Here is a 26,901-nt window from a genome sequence, read left to right as displayed (position 1 = left end):
GAAAACAAGGCCAACAGCCATAAGTCGCGTGCTAAAACGCATAGTGATACCGGACCGACAGACAGACCGACAGACCGACCGACATAGTGAACTATAAAACGGTACCAATTACGTTACAGAAATCTATAGAAAACCAAGAATACGAATCTGAACAATATTTATAAAATCAGAAAGTAAAGTATGTATTGATAAACGTTTTAGATTCAGCCAATCACCACGGGTCAACTAAATACGTATGATTATTGATAGCCCATCAGAAATCAGTAATTTATGAAACAAAGTTGACGTGCAATCTAACGAACTAAATGACAAACCTAACCAGCTAGTTTGAAAAAAAAAAGTGTGATGTGCCCAAATATAGTAGTGATATGCCCAAATATAGTAGTGATATGACCTCGTCAGTCCATATATGGGCAGATCACATGTTTTTGTCACATAGCGTTTGATAGTGTGGACAGAGCTTTAGAGCGTCGCTAACAATAACGTCATCCATTAATAAATCGTAAATATCATATTTTTTAAACAAATATTAAAATAAAACACGTAAGAAATAAAACAGTAAAATTGTATGAAGTAAATTATTTATTATTTTCAACGTTTTATTGACATAGATAAGCTACTGTAATAAATACTGTAACAAATATATAACATATAATTATCAACATTTCATTACGATTTAAGTACAGACTTGATTGTCACTAAATATGCTTAAATGTACCTCCACTCAAACGTACAAGTGTTTATTTTAATTATTGAGAACTAACGAATGTTTAATACCAAATCATTCCACCACCGTCATATAGGTTTATAAATGATATAAGCGAGCTCATGTACACTGACACAGAGTGCAGTTTTTTTTATATTAAAACTAAATTATTTATAAAATGTTTTTGTTTTTAAGCTATATATTTAGTATTGTTGACAGTACTGCTGTCAAAATGAACAAAACAAACTTGTGTTTTGTAAATTTAGCAATCATAGTCATACGATATACTCGCGTGTACTTTTCGAGTGAATGTTGAATTCACTTTCATTTCATACAATAAAATACGGACTATCGCGAGTAATATAAATAATACACGCGTGTCGAATGGCGAAATATTTATACTAGTATCGCTAAAGTGATGTGTTTTACCTTTAAAGGTTTGAATACTGACTGTTAGCGATGACTAGGTGGACAGATGAGTAATGTCAACAAGATATGTACCTAACTTTACGGCTATGTCTTAATATGAGTATCCGGTTTTCCTATCACGGAACCTTTCCGCAAATACAGCGTAATTTAGATAACTGTAAACATATCATCGGCCATAAATCTAGTTTTCAGTTTTATGAGCGTAAACACACTTGGTATAAATATTACTAGGTCAGTGCAAAAGTTCATCTTACTGTTGAATTTATAAAGTACATCCAGAACCTTTTAATTATCGCCTTTATTGCTGAAATAGCGCCACCAACGTGTCCACGTATTTGCGCCGCGTGCGCGTAAAACGACCCTTGTTTAAAAAAAAAACGACAAACCAATGTATTTATTATTAATTTAGTGATTTAAACCCTTTCAACAAGATTATTTATCATTCATTAAAACAATTGAAAATTGTCAATACAAAGTTCTGTTAAACTGCGCTGTTTTAAACAAAATATCCACAGGCCTAAAGTAGTTTTCCAAACATCTGCTCAGATTTATTAGAGATTTGCAAATTATGACATCATCAACACAACAGTTTCCAAGAACTTTTGCAACCTGTCGGAAAAAAAACAAGAGTTATTAAGAAACAATTAAAAACGACATGTCAGGTTCTAAGTTATCTTACTTAATCTCCAAAATTGCTTTAGCGCGTGTTGTTGGCGCGCACATTGATGGCGCCAATAACTGGCGACGCGCAGTTTCAGCAGACTATTTTGAAACAACTACGCAAAAACGTGATTATGTGCACAATGCAGCACGATTTTTTTGTTTGAATTTCAATTTGATAGTCAAATTGTCACTTTCTTTCAGCACTGAAACTGATCTTTAAGCACAGTTACTTACTAACTCTGTGATAATTCTTACACAATGGCTTAATTATAACGCCGATATTAAGTCCATTTAAAAATCACTTTAGGCACACAATACATTAAAGTGTACTCCTTTTAAATACAAGATTATCGAGTTAAAACATACGTGAAGTGGATGCAATGAGCAGTTGATGTGTCAAGCACAATAACGAGTGTAACTTAACGTAATTAATTTATGTAGTTTATAAACACATTGGCGTAAAGTAAATTGTCTCTTACGTCGACATCAATAGGTGATACATACATATAATAGGTGGCTACATTTCAAGTTGTTTTTATACAAAAGATCACGTGTCAATTCGCAAGAAACAATTGACGCACAAGTTTATAACAATTACTTGATAATCAAAAAGCTTTTGTGCGCATGCGTTAACTTGTTGTTTCCTTGGAGTGAATGACAATCTTAGAATTCTAACTTTACGAACAAAACTAGGATAGGATTTCTTTACAACAAGAGACCAATTAATAAACTTTCTTGTATGAATATAAATGTTGTAACATAATCGGTATTTCGATCAACAAAATAACTTGAATTAGGCCTACATTTCATAAAAGCCTAAAAGCAATGAATCGAATTAAAGAAAAGACCAACTTGAGGGGTTTTTATGTTGGATTATTAAAATTCAAAATTATTAATCATAGTAATACATAATACATCATATTTACACGTTATAATAAGTCACGTGTTGTCTTAAATTGTAAGATGTATCCATCATTTTGATAAAGCAGAAATCATAAAATGCCAGAGGGCCGAGTGCGACGTGATCGCAAGAAAAGGAGATATGATCTACGTCACAATTTATACTAGGCTTCATCGGTCAGTGCATATGATAATTAGTAACACTGTCCACAACAATTTGAACAAAAATGGTTTCAATTTATTTCGAATAAACATGCATAAAATGTGCTGCAAAATGTAGCTCTCATGACGTACTTTGGTTACAATGTGTATTGTAAGTAAATATTAAGACCTTTATTTGGCATACTTCAAATTAAAATAATGTTTATGTTATGTGACAGTTGGCATATATATATATATACAAAGAAGTCCGAAGAGATTGTTAAACTGTGGTGAAGAATAACATAAAACATAACACGCAAACGTGGACGAACTCAACGAAAAGATTATTTGTATTAGCGGTTCTAACTCATGTATCCACAAGAATGTATTTCAATATTTTGTTTGTGTTGAATGTGAAATTGACTAAATTATTGATTTAAATTCAATTAATAATTGATTAAGTAATCTGATAAAATAATCTATTCTAAAGTAGCCATATTTTCATCAAATCCTTTGCCACATTCATCAGTGGAAAAAAATCACTAAGAACTAAGAATTATCTTCTTTCTTCACTTTTATACGATACACATAAGTTACTAGTATAATTAAGAATAGATGAATTCTACTATCTTCTAGACTGCGGAAACCTAAACAACTAAAGTTCACTCTTCTCTGTATCACGAAAGAGTTGAATTCTACAGAAAATATTTTGAATAAATAAAATTATTGAAAATTTAACTCTTTTTCACATCAAGAAAAAGTGAAATTGTAATTTAATATTTTCTGATCGAATTAAAAAAAAATTACAATTTCACTCACGGAAGAGTAAAATTCAATTGTAACTTCACTCTGTATCAAGATTGTATTTCAACTTTTACATGCATCAAAAAGAGTGAAACTTGTACTTTCACTCAAAGAAAGAGTGAAATTGTATTGAAACTTCACTTTTTTCTATGTATCAAGATTGTATTTTAACTCTTACATGCAACAACAAGAGGAGTGAAACGTTGAGCCATTGAACTCTTGAAGGAAGAGTGAAATAGTGTATTTCACTCAAGGAAGAGTGAAATAGTGTATTTCACTCAAGGAAGAGTGAAATAGTGTATTTCACTCAAGGAAGAGTGAAATAGTGTATTTCACTCAAGGAAGAGTGAAATAGTGTATTTCACTCAAGGAAGAGTGAAATAGTGTATTTCACTCAAGGAAGAGTGAAATAGTGTATTTCACTCAAGGAAGAGTGAAATAGTGTATTTCACTCAAGGAAGAGTGAAATAGTGTATTTCACTCAAGGAAGAGTGGAATTATTCTTGTGCTTATATTCACCTTTTCTTGTCCGTGATTGAAATCTATCTTCAGAGTTGTTACCGGTTGCTCCTCGTGATAACAAATATTCCAAGAGGTAACGGTCGTCTGAGGCGGGTAGTGCTGGGTTTAATCCATCATTTGAAAGTCCTCCTCCTACTACTCCATTTGGTGCAATGGTATCATCATATCTTTGAAATAGTTCTAACATAGCACGTGATGCCTAAAAGATACAATTAAATCAATCTATTTTATTTTTAATCGCGGTGCTTACGAATCTGTTGTGTGAACAATAATTATAAATACGGTATACGGTATCAATATTGTTTTGGATGTATTAACACGTAAGACTCTCTATAGCGGTATCTGTGAGCATTTTGGGTAAATTGTAAAAGTAAGATTGGTAGTCGAGCTCAATCTTAATTTAACTTTTCAACGAGTGAAAATAATAATTTATTGCTTACAATATTGTAAAAAACACTTATTAGGGCATAGGCCTATTTGTTGTTTTCCTTTTATGAAACGTAAGTGCTAACAAATGTATACGAAATAATTATTTAAAAACTCTAGTGCAGTTTAGGCTACCGACCATTAACTAATTCAACTATCTTCACCAGGTTTTACGTAATACGAGACAGTTTGGCGGTTTAATCAAAATTTGTAAAACTAAATGTGTAACGTCGGGATGTGTATAACTTAATACAAATCATTGTTGGTAATTTAGGCGCCAGTATTGTTAAACAAAACACGGAGTATAGTAAAAACTAAAAAGAGACTTCCTTAATCTATACCTTTTAGGTATATTAGATTGCCGGCGCGAAATATAACAACTTTACACACGGGTTGATAATGATAATTATGATGTTATTTGATGTAGTTTTCAGAAAAAAACATTTTAGAAGTATAAGAAATGTTTTAATACATAAAATACTGCCTCAAAATTGTGTATTTCGCTTCTATATCAAACTCCAACTTGACGGATAACCATAAGAATTGATTGAAACGAATCGCCCTAGGCCTAGCAACGGCGTGAATGTTTCTGATGAGACCGGGTCAATATCACTCCAGTTGTATCAGCATTCGGTGCTGTACATTAGTGCTTATAACTTTCTGCTGAGCTTGTTGATTGTTTTAGTTGAAACTTCGTGCTTATCACCTGATCATGATTGATTAAGAGATATTTACAACAGCTTAACAACTGTAAAACGTAATCGGGACAGTGTTTTTCATTAATTCTCTATCTTATGAATGCCATCGTTATGTGTTTTCTTAGATTACAACAGACAGAGATATAGATTGAGTCAATTTCGTGTTACACTAATGTCAGTATGACTATACTTTCATTTTTATAGAGATGTTCGAGACGTCGAATCCATGTTGTAATGCTAGGATAGATAAACATAAACATACTACTATATTACCGTAGGTCAACGGGCGTTAAAGCTCCTTCTTGACCGGTAACTGAAAAATACAGGCAATAGGCCTACAGTTATCTATATAAATACCAACCGGATCCGGTTTGTCGTTTGAACGTATATAGTCTACCTATGCCGTAACTATTATACGAAATCGTTTTTTTTTTAAATTTTCTTGATTTAAACATTACCTCAGATAAAGAGAAAATTTACAATGCAATTGTGAGAGGTGAGCATTTGGACTTTATTTACTGCCCTTGGTACTCTGATGTTGCATCCTATAAAACATCACAACACGTAAAGGCAGGAACAAGTGAGATTCATCTCACTCTTCATTGGTAGTTATCAAATAATATCCGACTGATCTGAAACTATCTACTAGCATTAAGTTGCTTGCTTCACTGTTATTCAGCCTCTACAACATGGGCAACTCTGAGGTTTAATATAAATTGCAAATATCAATTTCACTTAGAATTATAATGAACAAAAACAATACTAAGTCATTTATTAATAAGCTGTACACGTCTTTCACATATTGATGTACCACTGACTTAATTTCTACTTCAAAGGATTTTTGAAAACTTGCGCTTATTATCTTGTCGCTATGAATCATTTCAATACTTATTTATAATTACTATTTATTCACATTTTGTCGTGTTTTTTAATGAAAACCGTCAATTGTATGTTTACATTATACATATTTAATTGTTTAAAACGTGGTCCTTTGCCCTTCGTGATCTTTTAAATAGTGCAGTTTGTCTTTTTTTTAAATGAAACCCGTCAATTGTATGTTTACATTATAGCCTACATGTTTGTGTAATATTTAATTGTTTAAAACGTGGTCTTTTGCCCTTCGTGATCTTTTAAATAGTGCATAGCCGAATACACTTAGCAGTTGCTAATAATTTAAAAAGAGCTGCTTATATATTTATGATTCCATTTATGATTTTCCTTTTTAAAGGCCAGTTTCAATCGTTCCATTCGAAACACACAGCATGTAACTTAGTTCACATAAACTTGTTCAGTCTCCGAAAACGCGGTTTGTATCCGATATTAATATTGGTTGGTTATTCTTTTTGATTTCTTTTTTTTCCAACAAAAACTTTGATCTTTACGAAATAGCGCTATATAATAGTCGCATTATCATTATTATTTTAACTTTTTCTACTAGTATGAATTACAACTAACATTTCATTTACAACACAAAATAACTTAAGTTACACGTCAAAGTCACTGTCGGTCATTGATTGGTTTACGCGTATACCAAAAAGAAATGCTAAAATTATTAAGTCTGAACTTCACTTACCAAATGTAAAGGCTAAATTAGTTTAGCAATAATCAAGGAAACAACGCGCGCGTACTCTTCATAACAGAAATTGTACGCACATGTCAAAATATAACGTGTACTTGTAATGTAACTGACAAACGTTAGACTACTCGATAAGTTCGTAGGCATATTTACGGACTAAAAGCAATTGAACCTAGTTATCAACGGGCAATTATAATAACATCAAATCAGCCTAAGTGTTGTTTTGAGGTGTGCATAAATCATTCTAAGATGATTTCATTCAATCATGTTAAAAGCAAAACATTTTTGTTTCGTTACTGTTTATTACAATTATTTCAAAACACTTTAACAACCTGAAGACATTTACTTAATCTGTTAATTTTTATCTTCCAAATGCTTTCTAGAAATCGCATTGATGCATAAACATCTGATATTAATCAATTCTACAATTATTTATCGGGTCCACTTTACAGTTAAATAATAGTAAAGGTTTTAAAGGATGTTCAAACTAGACGCAATTGCGATTGTGAGTTTTTTAATGTGCGCGCCTAACGTAAAGCGTGGAACATAGTGAAGACGCATGCGTTTTAGAAATATTTCTGTATCAACTATTTGCGGTACAGAAAATGTTAAGAGTAAAGTTCGTTGTACCGTTACTATTTTGTTACTCGTCTTTATGACCTCTTTTCACATACAAATGTTGTTTATTGATATACTTAGCTGTGTCATTTAACATATATTGTATTCATTCAAATTGTGTTTTACAGGTTCAATTATAGTATTTTACGATAGTATGTATTGTAAAACATTTTAATTTATTTTCTATTTAAGCAATGTGCTTAAACCTTCAGACACAGGCAATACATTGGTTGAATAATAATAATCACGTATTAGGGTTTAATTTTGTGAATTGAATTTTTTATTTCAATTTCGAAAATAGGCCTACTGCATTATAAAATAAATCCAAACGAAATGAATTTAAGACGTTTTCAACTTAGTGCTATTGGAATAGAACTATCTTACGTGAATGTGACAGCCAGGTATTAGTGGAAAAAACTAGCCATACAATTTTAGAAACAATGCTATCGTATACGGTAAATTAAGGCTACTATAGAAAAGATCATTTGTATTAGTGTTTACAGAATATATACTGAAAACAATATCATCGCAGAGCTAGTAATAATGTTATAGATTTTTTAACGGTGGTCTCACGATTACGTGGTAAGTACCAATCTTTTCAATACAACTGTTGTGAGTGTATAATGTTACACATCTTAATGTTTCATCTGAAAGACGAGTGTTACCTGAATGTAAACTAAATGGATATAACCATTTTTCTGTGTGAAGATTACAACACGTGAACCAAATACGGGGTAATATTTAAAATTTTACATATTTATATTACATTTCCAAAATACGAAATTGATATAAAATAATTCCAACTTACATTTGTTTCATCTGTACTTCGTCTTCGTCTGAGACTTGCTGAGCTAATTATTGAAAAACAACCGACAAAAATGAAAATAGCGAACACGGCAGATTTTGCCATACTATAAAATTCAAAACTGGACACTGTGTTCAACCAAAGATGACGGGATACAAGCAATAACGTTTTCCTCGTGCAATAGTCTGTTCGTGCTCTATGTTCGATTGAAGGAATGAAAGTTTCAAACGACGTTTTATACGCGCCAGTGCCGTAAATTAAAAAACCACGTTGCAACGGTTAAAACCTCAAGTTTTTTCCGCATGCATTTAAGGACGTCACTTCCGGTTGTTGTATCATCAATCATCACCCCTCTGCTAAATTATCACTTTTTTATATCTTCATAAAATGTTTTTGTTTATAGTAAAAATGTTAGAGGTTACAAAATTATTCTTTCGTCACAGTTAATGATTTTCCAATTAATAGTGTTGAAAGAAAATGAGTATTTGCGTGGATTTGCATGGATTGGGATAATCAACGATTTCGTAACAAGTTGAGTTGTTAGATCGGTTGATAGTTCATTGACATTGCAATCTATCCTATGTCTACTCCATTTTCTGCAAAATAAATCAAAAGATTTTAAAAGTATCATTTATTGTAGTGAAACTATTATATACTATTATAAATAGGTCTAATATTTTGATTGGCGAAAAATATTTATATTTAAAAACACAAACTAATTCAACAAATTTTTTTTATCTAACTCGATAATGTCCTGCAGGAGGCCCACTAGGGATCAACCAACGTGTAGTCCGTAAGAACATTACATTTCATAGTAATTAAGTATATTGCAATTAATTTCTTACCAGTTATATGGCGCCTGTTGACACTTGTTTCCACACGTACGCCATTCACGTCATGAGGCAAACTTTACTCAACAAACGGAAAAGATACAAGTAGGCTAAACAAGTATCTTCATAATCGTATGGATAACCGAAAAAGAAATTCCGTAAAAAAAAAGACTGCTTCTTAAATATTAAAAATCAAACTGTCCAGTAATGCCCGAGACCTCAACTCCGTTAAAAGTTTCTGTTCAACTGTTTTAATTTTTGTTTATATATATTTCGTTATAAATTTTTAAGCTACACTTCCTTAATTTTCTATCTCTTTTACTTCTTTTTTTCCCTAATTTCTATTTGTGTGTGTTTTTGTCTTTCTTCTTAAATACTTTTTAGATAGTGAAAAACCCTTATCGTCTGTTACAAGTTTCTAGGTTTCTAGGTAATTTTAGGGGTTTATATATCATTATTGCTAATAAAATACTGGAGGGTAACATTAGCATCATAAAGAAAAAAAAGCGGCAAAATTAAAATGCAGATCTAACCAATATGCCTGACATTTTGTACGATTTCGGCACATTCCATTTATCTTTCTGTTGGATTGGAAATGTTATGATCGTAAAAGTACAAATATAGCCCCAAAAAATGTTTCACAATTATTTGTATTGACCAATATACAGGTTCTGAACAAAAATACAGACTAATGATTTGATTATAGAAAAGTTCCATTTTTATGGATGATTGTAAAGTAGGACTATCAGCGCCGGTTTTTTTTTTACTACATTAGAAGATCTGGCCTTAGGAAAAACGTTAAATATCAGATTGGAAAATGATCTAAGTATATTGCAACGTGCTTGTAAGGTTATACGATATTATTGTTACAACGTGATTTATAGCCGAGGATATACCATCTCTACTTGTCGTGTATTTTAGAAAAAGTCCTGTTCTTAGCTTCGTTAGCAGACTCATTAAACCTTTACAGAATAAAGCAATCGGATATGGCACGCAAAGATCGTCATTAGTTCTCTCATTTATCATGAATAATCATGAACGAATAAACGTTTTCTTCACGATAGTTTTAATAGGTTTGCTTTTACTAACAAACGCATTGTATTGTTGCTCTAAGTTGTACGTTAAAATGCATTCCATTGTTCTGCTTATTAAACTACACTGTGTTACAGGTATTCTCTAATCAGCGGTTTGGTACTACAACGTGCTTTATAATTACAAGGTTTTGTCTTCAAAGCTAAAGCTAAATTATATACCGTATACGTCATAAAATGCTTCACTTAGATTATTATCATTAATCAAATGAATAAAAAAAGGTAAAAAGTGAACAAAAGAGTATAATAAGAGGCCGAAGAAGCCGATATGCAGCCACCTTGATAGCACTAACGTGACGTAATAACTTGTTATCGTCGGTGACGACACTAAAAAAAAGAGACATTGACGTTGATAATTCTGATCAATCCGTACAAGTTATTCTGCATTGAAAATGTATTATGTAGGTCTAGTGTAATTGTATAGTACATGGGAAATATTACACTAGACACAATGCTGAACTATAGTTAATTTGGAGAAGAGCGATTCTCACTTTATCTTCACCAATTACTTACATATCGTCTGCACCAGACCGCAGTGTCTTCGCTCCAGTCAATGTTAAACTTTGAGTCCTAGATACGTCACATCTCACAGCGTTTTGTCTAAAATAAGCTCTATATATAAATGTATTTGTTACACACAAAAAATAGATTAATACTGCTTAATTTACTTTAAAATCGAACGTAATCAGATCGATTTTAATAATGCGTGATAGGACATCCATCTTTTCTTGTCTAGTTTGTTGTTGTACGCACTTTGATCTGTTAAATAATTACTTAGATACTTTACGCTATTTTCTGAAGTTCTTAGAAATAGAAGCTATTTTGATTAGTGGCACAGCTATATCTGTAATGTGCAAGACTATTTCTTTTTTTGCGACGAATAATGTTTTTGATCGATGGAATTGCGACTGTTTGTAGGTATCAACCGATTTCGGAATTTTGGGATTCATACTATATTGTACACTAAAAATCAACACATTTCGCTCAAACCGCGTTTTGTGGTGTGCATCATTTTCCAAATACGTCGTAAAACAAAATCAGGGAGAATTTCTCGGCGGTGAGGAACATGCTATTAACTGTGTTTCACAGTCCGGGTTTAGGCCTACAATAATGATTATCAGATAGGCCTATACAATACTCGATATATACAACGATAGAATAGTGATTGGCGCCTGTCAAGATGTATAATGCTGGCGTCATTGGTTGGTTCTCATTTATAAATTCAAAAATACACTCTATAATGAGATATATACTTCAGTCTTCTATTGTAGCTAGAACGTTGAATGATATAACATGTCAGTTGAAACATTTCTATGCGTAGCTTGTAACTGTTACTTGTTAACAAAACTGTTTACAATATAATGGAAAAAGAATAATGAAGAACATCTCTGTTATTGGCTTAATGTATTTTATAGACTTACAATAAAATCAATAAAACGTTTACAAACAATTAATTTGGCGGTAAACATGATATTATGTGTGTTAACTTTGGCACGTAATGTGCCAAAGTTAGTCTACAAACTTCTGTGACAAAAAAATGTGATGTGCCCATATATGGACACGATGATGTCATATCACTACCATATTGGGCATAATCTCTAACATATTTAGGCACATCACACTTTCTTGTCAAACTAATTTGATAGTGTGTAGACAGAGCTTTATTAAAATTATTAAACGTTGCCGGTCTATCATTGGGGTGGCGACGCCGCCGCAGGGAAAATGATGCTTTTCAGTATAATGTACTTAGTCGTATAAATGGTTCGGACTGAGCAAGCATATTTATCAAACTAAATCTAATTATTTTATCTTTAAGTAGAAATCATTTTTTTTAAAACCTTAACATAATATCAATCTAACAATGTAAAAATATAATAGTTCAATTTAACCATAAGGAAGAGTGAAATACAATTTTGTCTCATTCGCGCAAAATGATAAAACAGACAAAAAGCTATTTTGGATATCATAATTTGAACGCGCGTGTTATTGTGGTGTCACTGAACGTTATCAATTTTAGTAATTATTATAGATTTTAGTTAGCGTATACAGTAAACATTTATTTGGCGTGAAACGTCACATGTCCAGCCGAGTATCCCTACAGATTAAAGCTGTTTCTTCGATAAAAGTAATTCTTTAAATATTAAAATACAGTTGGTCAGCGATGAATAGAACATCTTCAACACATGGATTAAAAAATTGTGACTGTTATTGATTGTCGCTTTAACTGTAATTTATATAATTAATAATGACAGCTAGTGGTTCGTTATTGACATCAATAGATACATAAGTTTGACGCACGCGTGTAAGTGTTGATAATCCTATTAGTACCCCTTTTGTGTGCGCAACTACAACCGTTGATTAGGTAACGTATGATAAAACGTAGACGACATTTTTCTTCCCTCTTTTGTGGGGGCAGTCTATTTTACTGCACATATGATAAACAATTGATATTTTTATATTATAATGCACAGTTTGAGGTTAAAAAATTATAGAAAATATGATATTGTGTTGAAATCTAAATAAAAACAAATAAGTATAGTAGGCCTATACGTAGAAAACACTGTGCACATAATGCGCATAAGTTGTGTATATCTTTGCGTCACTGATGTACCGGTATAATTAAAAAAAAAAGATTTGTTCAAACTGGACGCAATGAAATGTTACACGCAACTAAAGTCATTTTACCAATCACAAGCGACGGACATACCAACTTTTGCTTGTGATTGGTCAATTTATTTTTCGCGTTGCGCGTACCTCATAGTGGGAACCAACCATTACTATCAATTGACGCTGTAAACAATTTTATTAAAGTTGTGATTAGTTTCAAACTGTTTATGTTTACAAAAGCTAGGTTTATTACTACATTTTTTTGTTTTCAATAATTAATTTAAATTCACAAAATCAAATCCTTTTGAAATTTTTTATAAAGTCTGTTTCAAGCCCAATTTTATGGGAAAACAATCAAAATGTTAACATCCTTAAGTAGACTTAGTCATTGTTCTTTATTACATCTTTCCGAGTAATAACCGTGCACATATTCTACAAGTTAACACACGCACTCACGTTAAACTCATGTTAAACATGACACTAACTATAACAGAATGACCACTTAAGCATTCAAACTGTCCTATCACATACACGGACAACAGTCGGTATGTTCGGGACATGCCTTAAAACATCATTAAATTCTTCAGACGACTAACAAGATGATATAAATAATCCTATAGAAAATTCAGACATATTGTCCACAAATACTGCGCAATAACATCAATCATTTCAATATTGGAAACTGCAGTAGCTTCTTAAATTGACGACATCGCGTTGTATTTTATTTGTTTCGTCACTTTTATCTGTCTGAATGTGTTACGTCGCAGGCTGATTTAACATAATTCGAACTGTACAGACAATATTTCGCAACAATGATTCCTTTGCTGGATATCGAAATCTGACGTGATCGACAATTGAAATATGGCTCCTTGGTCATTTTGACGTTAATTATAGTGACTTTTTTTACAATGTCTATCACAAAATGCAAGTTACAAACAAGTAGAAACTATGTAGAAATTTGGTTCATTCGTAACTAAAAATCCCCAACACACATGGGAATGGATCGGTTAAATAAAATTTGCTAATCGGAGAGAAATTAAATGATATTTAGGCAAATTATGGTTCGCGCGCTCATGGTTTCTAGTTTCTTACTTTCACCATCAAAATGGCCTAATAAACTTTCGATGTGGAATTAACTAAAGCACAACTTAAACTAGCCTAATCCCATCACAGAGTACGTCGTATTTTTTAAAAAGAAAAACAGAAAGAAAAGGTTTATAGAGTCTTTCACATCTGTTCCGGCACGGTTCAGGTCCGGCGCCGACAATCAAATCGAACGTGAATGTTTCGCCAATACATTTGCGCGTAGCCGCGTGAAAATGAAACATTCGATTTGATTTTCCGGCACCGGACCGGAACCGGAACAGGCCCTTTAGTTCAGAGAAAGACGAGTAACCTTTGTACATGTATCATGAAAGGAATACTTCATATAAATTACAACATTCCATATAACACTATTACGATTTAATTATATATACACCTCGTAATAAAGAGACAAGCGTTTGTTGTCAAATATCTAAAGGGCAACACTTTCTACAATTGTCACGTTTTATTTAGCTTTTTGTTTATTTTATTTTGTATCTCAATAAGTGAAAAGATAATTGATATGTTATTGTTGAAGGCCTACATACTTGATATAACGTTAAGTGACATTACATAGGCATTAATTATTATTATTAAGAATCATGGGTTTTATCTGACTGGCTGAGAATCATTTATGCCGCTATTTCAATTACATATTTTCCCCCAGAAATGTCTCTTGATGAAACCAAACCTTGTTGTTATATGATTTTAATGGATTCAGTGCATTCGTCAATAAATAATAATCTAGGTCTCTCACGCAATCCTCAAAGTACAACTAGCACAAAAGAAGATAGTACATTAACTTTGAACGAGAAAACATGATCGACAGAGACAGATATTAATCTCCATAAAAATGTGAAGCTAGATTGTGACGTAACATTTAGAATTTGTGACGACACTTTATCATGCAGACCTTTAGCTGTTTCTTTATAATGATTGGCTCCCACTAAGATGCAACGCAAGGACGTTCTACGCAAGAGATTTGACCAATCACAAGCGACAGTTCGAATGATCCGTCACCAGTGATTGGTTAAATTACTTGCGTCCCGCTTACATCCTTGCGTTACGTCATAGTGTGAACCAATGAGAAAACAGCAGCGCGTAATTCTCAAAAATCGTTTTCTGTTTTAAACACCTATGTGAAAGATATAAAGTGGCCAAACATTCGAACCCGAATTCTAATATTGTGAATAGGCCTTTAATTATTTGTAGCTTTATTCTTATATTTGGAGTTTGGTGGTTTTTGAAAAAACAGTTTCAATTTTATGTTAATTAATTTTGTGATAATATTTAATAAATACTAATAATATTTAGTAAAGTATTCTGTTTTCAAGCAATTTAATTTTTAAAGTGAAACAACAAATCGGTAACGGACACAAATTATTTATATAGTTATGCAGCTGCAAGGCCTAAATTATTTATGATGAATTTTATTTACTAAACAATTTCTAGTATTATTAAAATAGGATAAAAGCAGTAACTAATGAAAGTTATTCCATATAAGGGAATTGTGTATATAAATTTGGTAAGGTGGTTGGTTCTTGGGCTTACAGTAATTAAGGTGATGGCCGGCCACATCTGCCCGCGCTCTCTCCACCTCCTCAGTGAATCCGTCATTATCTTAATGGTACGATACAGATACTAGGCCTATATCGCTCCTTCTATAAAAGGTTGCACCAACGCATACATTGTGTTTATATCTATAACAACAACATCAACAACAAAGAGCCTGTGTATCACTCTCTAATAAAAATTGATCCAATGATCGACAAATCTCACGGATTTTCAATACACTCAATTCACACCATTTCATTATTAATTTGTCGTCGTTTATGGACGCGCTCTAACCCTACAAAAGATGTAATACCACGTGCATACGGCGGTGCCTTTTATGTTTTTTCGTATGACAATTACCTGTAAATAGACGAGGAAAAGTGCGTTAAGTGGTGAACGCTCCTAAAATGTAAGATAGATACACATAGGATGATTTAAGAGAGCCATCCAAGGACACTATACGTAAACCAATGATAACGGTTACCACGAATAAAGGTGAATTGTTTTGATCATGATCCAAAATCTTCATCTACTTCCGCGAATGCTACGTCTAGTTCTTACGCCTAGTAAATTGTTGCGTAATAAAACAATTAAATTCTATACTCTCAACAACAAACTAATAACCAGTTTACGTAAATAAAAAGAAACAATGCAACTCAATTGCAATTAAACGTGTACCGCTGAACGTCTATATGTAAATGTATCATCATTTCATTGAAGATGAAGTGATACATTACTCTATAACAATTATTTTATATTTTTGTCAGGGTTCTACAGTTTTTTGCATTTCACCCATGGGTTGGATTTGGACCGTGGGTCCTTTATTGAGAACGGACCTTATGATGAGGTATTGACGTCGAGACTTTCAAACTCATAATTCTCCTGACATAATTCACATCTTATCCTTTGTGTATCATTATTTCCTAAAAATTTAATTATTATTTATATAAACGAAGTGTTTGCAAAAACGCCCTCATTCCGGCATACAATGAAGTCACACATGCCTTGGTGGTGCAAATTAAAGTGGTGAATGGTGTGATGATTCAACTTAATAATATACACATTTTGGCACACATGGCGTTTCGTACGTATACATTGTTGAGAGAAAAATCACCACTAGCAATATACAGAAAAAGTTGATTAATAAAGACAATGACTAGAGACTTGGTCTAGAGTAACATATCTAGTGTGACATTCATTTTACATTAATAAAAGCTGTTAATTGAAAAGTGTGTATATTAATCTAAAGCAAAAATTGTTATCATTGAGTAGGCCTATTATAGTATTAATTTATTGTGGATCGGTATTTTAAACACTTTTGTTTAGAATAGCCCATTAAAAACTTCACCCATTTTACCGTATGATTTAAAAGCACACTTAAAAATCAATGATATCAGAGAGGTTGATGGAGAATCACTCCCGCTACGATGCTATAGCAATTTGAATTGAGTTTTTTACACAATCATTTTTTTAAAAGCTCTTTTTACGAAACAGATACAGATTCCTTTTATTATCCAATATAATGGAAATTTAACAATGCTCATATCTTGGCTTGCCTTAAAGATGTATTGTCCCCCTGAAAACATAATTCTTAAAAAACATTTTTTTTCAAATATTCCATTTTAATGTAACATAATTGTTATCCACTTTGACCAAAAATTGTATCGGAAAAAAAATGTATTTATCTAAAAAAAATGTAATTTAAAGCAAAAAATGGTCAAATTGGCTGCCAGCCAATGGATTTTTGGTTGAATTTAACCATTTATTTTGTCATTTTATAAGTGAAAACATATTTTTTTTTATGGAGGTGATTAACTTTATTAAAACTTCAAAATAACATATTCAAAGTCTGATTTAATTAGTCTTAATTCATTTTTCATGTTTTTTGGGGAAAATACATCTTTAAATAAATAAATATAAAGGAAAAAAAAACTATCTAACAAATCTTTAAAAGGGTGCATAAAAGCAGGCCTAATTCGTTTAGTTTCAGTTTGATGCACGATATTTGGCGCTAAAATAGTCCAAATTGGGCTTTAAAAAATCAGAAAAACTCTAAATGCTAAATGCTACAAGACATTTCTATTGTTTGAAACATCCTGTCGGACGGTCGTCGATCTGCACATCACATGTATGTAGGCCTCATGATCATGTCACGAACAGATTTAAAAACCTATATTCGTGATCTTGTTGTGGATTGTATAACGATCGTGCTCTTAAAATGCATTTTATCTTGAAACATGCGAGGGTACCGTACGCTAAGAACTAACTTTGATTTATCATCCAATTTACGGACGTTAAAATGCGAAAAATACAATATAGAATCGCTCATAACCATAAATGAAAATACAATACGGTTAATGAATATTAACAGATATTTAAAAATAACCACACTAGAGAACTATCATCAGTATTTGAAAATTACCCTTTGAATTGTAAAGAAAAGAGTACGGTAGGTCACGTGATGACGGTACTTTTAGATCATCTATCTTTCAAGTAAAAATTAACAGCTAACATTTTATTAACGATTGTTTTTATTATTGTGTTTTATATAATGAATGTTATAAACAATCAGTTCTTTTTATCATTGAATTAAAATTATCATATCAGGGCTGTAGCCAGCATGAGGCAGACGAGGCGCTCCTCGTCTGGAATCTTCAATTTTCAGCACCCACCCCAATTCACCAGAACAGATCGTCTATATTTTATATTAATAATTATATTTAAAGCATCTTTGCCTCGTGTGTGTTACGTTTTTAACCTCTCGCTACGGCCTAGCATAATATATTGAGAAATAAAAAAAATAAGCGTTTTTGTTGAGCGTTTATTGTGTTTTTTGGTGCTGGTTTTTTTTTTGTACGCTCGTTGCATGTGGTGAAGTGTTTTGGTCAAGTTGCAAAATAACTCTAATTTATAATACAGATCAATATCACAAATCCCGAACATCATTTACATCATGTTTTCTTTCTCACATTGACTCATAAATCGTCAAGGTTATATAATATATAAAGAGTTGGCACCATCATCAAACTGCTTTCTTTTGCAGTAGGTCTTTATTTCGTCGTCTTCCACTGGTTAATTGCATCGAGTGAAGAAATTGCTCAAAAGATAACAAATAAGAACATTAGACACTTTCAATGTACGGTTTGCTTTCAAAACACGTTTGTTTGTCTCGATCTACAGCATTTATAAATAGAAAATAATAATATTATTTAATTATCCATGGTGTCGACACAAGATATGCTTTGAATATTTTACTCTACATGGTCAGCACCAATACGATTAGTAATGAAATTATTATATTATTATATAATCATTCGTAAACTTTTGACCTCCCGAACAGTTCGCACATACGTTAGCTGTTGTGAGATGAATACAATATTACCTGTACTGTATAAAACTTTGACAATTCCAGAGCCATATATATAAAGAGTTACGACATTGAAAATTAGAAGCCATTTTTGTGTCAAAGAATTCGCACGCTGAGGGCGCGCGCGCCTCTTTTGTATAGCGTTTTCCTATAGTTCATGCATTATTTTTAGATTTTTTTGTCTATGAAATAACGTTTATATTCCGTTTTTATTTTAGTAATTAATTTTATTAATGGTATTAATTTGGTAACATATATATATTGTGTCTATAATAACAAAAGAATAAATGCTAGGGCCTACATGCAAGTCAGGCTACATCAAAGCATGAACCAATACAAAAAACACACAAATTCACCCCTCTTTTTATACAGTATATGGCTCTCTGTGTGTTTTTGACACAAACTTTCAGAGACTCGTTCATCATTTCATTTGTAATAATTTGCCTTTATTATTTTAATATTGTTCATACCCTATTCAATATATTAACAAATATATCCACGACACTATATTATTTTATTTAGTCATCAAAGCATGCATTATGAATTGAAAATATTACATAATTGTTATTAATAGGACGTAGTTATGGGATGTTTCGTTCCAAAATCAATCAATCGAACTTTATAATGTACTAGCGCACGCGCGCGCAATATTCTTTGCCGCAAGTACTTCTGTACGCTGTGCACATCGATATTTCACCGTAAAATGTGCAATTACATTTTTTTAAATATAAGAAAAAGTTTAAAGTATTTTCTTGCTCCTATACTTTACATGCATTAACGGAGACAAGTTTGACACAAATTGATCTGCATATCACGTGACTATAATCCAATGTCGTAACTCTTTATATATATGGCTCTGGACAATTCAGAGTTATACCGCCCTCTATCAGGACTAATAAAATCGGTACATTTTTTTTTTATTTGCCATTTTGTCACATAAATTAATCGTTATCGACTACTTTGACCGAAAACGGGATCGGAAAAAACTGTTTTTTTTTGTATTTGTCATGTTTTTTGTGGTGGACAATACAACTTTAAATACTTTCTTTTTACGCTTTATTTTATTTCATATTATAGGCCTATATTTTATTTATTAACATAAATATTGTGTCTTTTATTTATTTTGCTGCTGAAACTGAATTACTTCTCAATTTATTATAAATGAATGTGCAACATTCATTTATACCAATCTAATTAAAGTCCCGCGGAAGAAGTACCAGTACGAGATGACGGTAGGTTGGAAATCCCCAAACAATGATGTCATGATCTATTTTTAACCCTTATCTTTCTGACGATCGATTATATTGTGTGTAGATCTGGTATATAGTCTTCCGCGCAAATAGTATGAGCTTAAAATTCACATATAAAGCATGACATTAAAATCTACTATGTGTCATAATCTATAGCGTATAAGTAAGAATAATATTTCACAGTTTTAAACTTAGTTATATTGTAACGTAAGTTACGTTATTATTTAATTTGGTACTAATTTTTGCTGTGTATGCATGCTGTGTGTGTGAGCAATAGGAGGGACCTACGTCACAAACAGAAATAGGAGGTAAACAGAAGACGGCCATTTTAAAACTGAAATTGACAATAAGATCGTCATTAGGTTGTTGTGAAATTTATAGACAGATTTGAAGCTCAAATATGACAATGAAATGGCAATACAAAGAAGAACATCCATTTGAAAAAAGGAGACAAGAAGGGGAGAAAATAAGAAAGAAGTACCCAGATAGAGTACCAGTAAGTTTCACCCGATTGTTTTGGTTTGTTGTTGTTGGTACAGCTAGCATAGCTCAACCTTTTTGTTGAGTGCTGATGAAACATCGAGAATATTTCTCATTCATATTATTCAATCAAGCATAATATTCATATTGAGACCAAATATTTAACAATATTAAAATCTAATTGTATCAAACTTGTGTGTGAATTATAATCTCTTGTCCAGACATCCGGCTACAAAGTAGCCAATAATAAATATCAAAAAGCAAGAAGGCCAGGCAGGGCCTAGCCTAGCTAGGCTTACGCCAGCAGCAGCTGGGAGTCAGGCTAGCCTAGGTAACTACTGAAGGGATGCACTGCTTTTCACTTTAAATCTAAATGAAATGTTTGCCTACTACTACTACTACTACTACTACTACTACTACTACTAGGGTCTAGGCTAAATAAATGGGTTTTTAATAATAATTAATAGCCCAATGCGTATTTTATTATTTACTATTAAGCAACAACAGGCCTAATTCTTTCAAAACAATCGCCTTTTGTTCTCTTTTAATAATGAATATAATTAATATTATTTATATTTCCCACTAAAATTAGGTAATTGTGGAAAAAGCAGCGAAAGCACGGATTGGGGATTTAGACAAAAAAAAGTACTTGGTACCCTCAGACCTAACAGGTGAGTATCACTAATTAATAACAATCAAAATAATTATTTAAATTAATTAAATCAATGATATTAAAGCTCAAATCTTGAATACGAAATTTCTTTGATGGGGTTTGGTGTGTTAATAACAAAAGTTCATTATCTGATGGTACCTGGGGTAGCACTAACATTTCATTTTCTTTAGCCATTTGGCGAAAGTCAAAATATTTTTTTTAGTCAAATCAGTTTATCTATAGCCAAGATGGCTAAAGTTCAATTTTTTTATTTAGCCAAATGAATCGGTAATTAGCCAAAATTAAAAATTGTTGAAATATAATGGTAAAAACGTTTTAGTTAATTTATCTATGTCAATAGGTCTATACACTGTTCCCTGAACGTTTTTGTAAGGCATTTGGGGAAAGAGAGCCATGCCTAAATCACTGTATATTTGATTTAAAAAAATAATTGTTGTATTTTATATGATCAAAACAATTGTTCAAATTGTTTTTAATCATACAGCATTCATTGAGTTATCAATTTAATAAGAAACATTTTACAGTTTTCTGAAATCCCCTGAACGCTATGTTATTTTTGTTTTTTTTACGCTTGGCTGGTGGCTTCCGTACCACGAGAAAATCGTGTCCTAAGACTTTCACGGTCACCCACCGTCACCGCCGCGCAGCGGGTGAATGCTTTTAAATTGGGTATGCTCAAGAGGTGCGAAAGTGCAGTAGGGGCCTAGGGGCCTAGGCCTACAAAATTATGTACGACGGTACGTCGTAGGCCTATATGCTAAAAATATTTCTAGCAAACGAACACTCGTATCGTTGTTGAACGTGCAGATAATATAGGCCAAAGCACAGGGAAAAGGCGTTTCTGTCGAGGGAGAAATTTATACCATCCCGGCTCGATTATTTATTACCCAACAACACAGAAGCCGCCGGCGGCCGGCCGGCCTTGCTGTTTATATAGTCCGCAATAAATGCACGTGTGTGTTTAGCTAAATCCCCGTTAGACTCTACCATTTCCCGAATGTTGTTTTGTTTACTCTACTGACGCACTGCACGCACGAGGAAACTTTATTAAGGGTAAAATATGAAACTACATTATTGGAGCCTAAAATGCATAACGCATAAATATTGATTTCGATAAGATCATTCATTGAAGATACTATGTTTTTTTTATTCTGAAAAGAACACCCTTATCGAAAAATAGACAATCCCGGTAAATAGCCGACTGTCGGCTGTCGAGTCGTCGATCGTTTGTGCAGCGCAACACGTGATAGTTTGGGTAGACTCCATCATCCATGTGTCGTGTAACGTCTGTCTCTCTGTGCCGTCTACCTCTGCTATCTTACTCCATCATATTGAAATAATAAAGAGACGCCTGGTACAACGAAACAAGTTGACGAAAATGGAGCTCGAAGTAAACAACATGATAACGAACAAAATAAATGCTTGAAGATCGACAAATGGACCTTTTAGTTGGACTTTATGCTTTCGCCAAAATGATTATTTTATTATCTATTTTATCAAATGTCATAGCCAAAATGGCTAAAGTAGCCGTTTTATTTTTCGCCAATCTGGAAACGTTTTCGCCCATGGCGACTTGGCGATCGGCCAGTGCGAGCCCAGGGTACTTATTGTACAAAGTTATGTGAATTATTACATGGTATATACAGTATACAAAAATAGAATTACTGTAGTACAATAAATTAACTTTTGTTTGGTTTGTTAATAATAACAAGGTGGATATTGAGTCAGCCAATAGGAATGTATTACCAAACTTGTTAATTGTTAGGTACACCATGTGATTCTGATTCAACCAGTAAGAAGCAGGATGCGGATCATGTGTGCTAAACTCATAATAGATTGTTGCAATTGTGAAATCTTATTTGTTCTTCAAAGCCTTTATTTGCTTTGAATGCCAGTTATCTTGTTTTATAGTTTATAATAATAATAGATCACTCATCCGTTAAAATTATAGTACTGTACAGTACATTTATTATACCACAAAGTCTGATTTAAGAATGCCATGATTTATGATATATAATACACCATTTGGCATGTTTTAAACAGTTATTAAACTCAAAACCAGTGGAAAGGAAGCCTGCAAAATTACATACATAATACAATACAAAGTTCAAAATTCCAATTTAAAATAAACATTATTTTGGGGTACTTCCCCTTTGTTTTGGCTGTAAGCCAGTACAGTAAAGTAAAGGAATTACTAATAAAGCAGAAAAGACATAAAATATTAATGGTTATTTTAAAGCATATTATGAATGCTTTAGTATTTTATATTTTACACACACAAAAGAAATGTCCATGAAGTATCCTAAAATAAGCGCAAGTCTTTCTATTACACCAAGCAATGCACGTTCCAAATCATTTGGAAATAAAAATTAATGCAAGTTATAACTACAGTACTTTAGAATATTAATATTAATTTCATATTGTTTTGAGATTAAAAGTTAAAATTTTCTTAGCTTTAAAATTATCTGTAAAACAAAAAGTAATAAAAATTAATCATTATTTTTTTAGTGGGACAATTCTACTTCCTAATAAGGAAACGGATTCAGCTTAGACCAGAAGATGCTTTGTTTTTCTTTGTGAACAATGCTATTCCACCAACAAGTGCAACAATGGGTCAACTATACCAGGTAGGTCTTGAACCATTATCAGTTTTAAGGTCACATTTGAATGATTTAATCAAATAGTTGGATGTATTGGAGTCTAGATTTCATGTTTTATTACTTGGCAAAATAGCAAATTAGAATGTTGCCAAGTATAGTACAGTACTTGCTTTGTTTGTTTCTTTGCACAATAGCGCCTACAATTTTCAGATTATCATTGTGAATTTGTTGGTACATATTTACAAAACATGCCTATTGAAATTCAAGAAAATCGGTTCATTAATAACTTCACAAATAAAAAAAAAGAAAAATTTGTATTCTTTTAACATAGGCCGAAATATCAACATGCGCTCTTAATATTTTGCCAAGTATTTCACTCAGTTTCCGAGTTCTTTTATAACATTTTTTTTCCTTTCTCTTTTCATAGGAACACCACGAAGAAGATTTCTTCCTTTACATTGCATACAGCGATGAAAGCGTCTATGGAAATTAGTGGGATATTATAACTATTATAGACATTTTTTTTGCAAAAGCTTCTATGTAAATTTCTGTACAGAAAATTTTGCTCAACTTAAAGATTTTATTAGCAAATGTTGGATATGTAGCATAATAATAATAATATTGGAATTGCATTGGAAGATATAGGAAATATTCTGTGATTTACAATACTGTATTACTATAAAAAAAAAAGTCATATAAACTATAGACTGTGATCTAGTGAGTATTTTTTCATGTTTCCTATCAGAGATATTGTAGTGAACCAGTGCATACCAACCGTGCTATCTCTTTTCATTACACACCCTATCTCCAAATAATATCTTGCAAAATGAATATTAACAAATTGGGGTTCCATTAATTATGTGAAATAATCGTAGAATGTGCTGGTATTTAACAGAAGATAAAGTATGTTTACTGTAGTTATAGACAGAGTACTTTTTATGTTTAGAAATCTAAAGCGAATAAATTAAATTATTACTAATTATTTTTCCAACTCAAAAAAACCCCAAAATTTTCATTAAAATTAAATTTTTTTTTGTACAAGAAATCAACATTTATTTCCTATATTGTTATAGTATTATAAGTTATAATAAATTGTATTGTTAACTGAAATTTACACGTGGGATATAACTTGCCTTAAACAGGCCACAGGTAAGTATTGTTTCCAATTACTTAGTATTGTACTCGTAAATAGATTATATACTTTGATTTAAGTTATCATTATTTTCTTTGGTTTAATATATCCCTGCTTTCCATGGGTCTATTCTGTATCAAAGCATGTTACAAATTATTCAATATTCTATGAAACAACAAGTTATAGAATTTTTGTGGATTTTTTACTTTTATGTTGAACCAAAGAAACGATAAGGAATAAATTACCTTCGTGACGTTTCGCCGACAATCATAAAAGTAAAAAATCCACAAAAATATTATTTGGAACCAGATGAATTTATTCAATATAGTTATAGAATTATATTACATTATTTTTATAAATTTCTATTTGGTACTGAAAAAATGTCCTTTCTTTAGTGTTGTAATTGGCAACAGCAGATTTAATATTGATTCTACAAATATTACTACAGAAAATCAAACTGGTTGATTTCCCAAATAGTTTCTTGCTTGCATCATCTGAATTCTAAAAACGCCATTTTATCAGAATAATAAATTTGCAGTATGTCGTATACAAACCAATTAATCTTATGTTTAATAAAACACTAATGATGTATTGGGGTCAAATATGCATAACGCTCGCGCTCTCCTTTTAAGTTGCTTTTCAATTGAGTACTAATTTTTTCATCTACTAGTTTATTTGTTGTTAATTGCATTTAATCTATTGATTTATTAACTATTTAAATGTATTATATAATGTTTAGTTTTATTAAATCAAGTTAAAGTACAAAATGAACTCTGTTATTTGGTGTGTATATTGTGTCCATGATGAAGATAAATAAAGAATGAAAATAATGTAAAATGTTGGAAAAAAATGATGAAATTTCTGGATAAATGAACCACGTTGTGCATTCCGTAGAAAATGTTGGGAACAAGAGACACAGTGCGGTAGCCACAGTGATTATAGTGGTGCGGTTGTCGCAATAGAAAGAACAATCTCTGTGCTGACCACAGGATTCTCATCTAGGCTTCTGTCAAAAAATGGTCAGGTTGAAACCTTACCAACCATACTACTATGTGTGGCTACGGCCCTGAAACATGTGATAGAAGAGGCAGTTGGTTTTATGTTCAAACATAAAATAAAACCGTCTTGATTATGAATTACAGACAGACTGGAATTGAAACAATATACTATGGCTCAGAAAAATAACTACAACAGTTACAGCATGCAATATACTGGTATGATTTTATGTTAACGGTACAGTATCTACTCTAAAACAATGGGTATACAATTCAATGGGAAGTGAAAAAAGTTAATTATCATGGTGATGAAAACAAAAGCTAAATAACACACTAAAGTTAAATGTACACTCAGGAGCAAGCAAAGTAACCATACCAGAGTGTAAAGCTTTCCATACTGCATTCAGTGGGTGATCCCGGATTTTTAAAAAAAACTTACATAATTTCGTATTGCTTTGCAATTTGTTTAATTAATAATAGTGCGGCCGAATTGTTGAGCATTCAACATTTAGGCCTAATTATGATTAGCATGAAATGTTCCATTAACGCCAGTTTTCATCAATCCTATGGGACATTACAATGATCATACATTACCACACACATGCACTGGCATACATTCATTAGGTAGGTAGGTCTAAAATGGCATCCAAGTCCCCTTCATTCTCATGGCTAGGCCCCCCAATACAGAAAATGAGCCAGGCTTAGGTTTATCAACATACCTCTGTTTCTGCTCTCTGCAAGTAATACAAGGTCTTCATATTGCAATCAGGTCACTTATAATTCCACAAAAAAAATGATTTTCCTCAATGAATCAAGTAAATATTCCAGGCTATGTCCAGTCAAATCGTTCGAACGTCTCACTCAATAAAAATGCACGTGAATTTGTTTTGCATACACCTGCTGTCGTACGTCTGCTACAATGTCGACAAACTGTGCTCTGATTGGTTGAAT

At 32.2% G+C, this 26,901-nt stretch overlaps 2 protein-coding genes across 2 annotated transcripts; one reads left to right on the top strand and one right to left on the bottom strand.

Moving 5' to 3' along the window:
• Nucleotides 1-1,402: 1,402 nt before the first annotated feature.
• Nucleotides 1,403-26,811, bottom strand: LOC144834867 (uncharacterized). The gene is made up of 4 exons (XM_078689834.1): nt 26,670-26,811; nt 8,292-8,884; nt 4,163-4,364; nt 1,403-1,744 (listed from the first exon to the last, which is right to left on the bottom strand). The coding sequence occupies exons 2-4, from the start codon at nt 8,391-8,393 to the stop codon at nt 1,713-1,715; spliced, it is 336 nt and encodes a 111-aa protein (XP_078545960.1). The 5' UTR covers nt 8,394-8,884; nt 26,670-26,811; the 3' UTR covers nt 1,403-1,712.
• Nucleotides 20,352-24,497, top strand: LOC144834865 (gamma-aminobutyric acid receptor-associated protein). Its single transcript, XM_078689832.1, has 4 exons — nt 20,352-20,566; nt 21,143-21,221; nt 23,732-23,850; nt 24,251-24,497. Exons 1-4 carry the CDS (start codon nt 20,471-20,473, stop codon nt 24,314-24,316), a joined length of 360 nt encoding a protein of 119 aa, XP_078545958.1. The 5' UTR covers nt 20,352-20,470; the 3' UTR covers nt 24,317-24,497.
• Nucleotides 26,812-26,901: the final 90 nt, after the last annotated feature.

Source organism: Antedon bifida, chromosome 2 (assembly GCF_963402885.1).
Source record: "Antedon bifida chromosome 2, ecAntBifi1.1, whole genome shotgun sequence".
Lineage (NCBI taxonomy): Eukaryota > Metazoa > Echinodermata > Crinoidea > Comatulida > Antedonidae > Antedon > Antedon bifida.
This window is presented reverse-complemented; position numbering and strand designations above follow the sequence as displayed.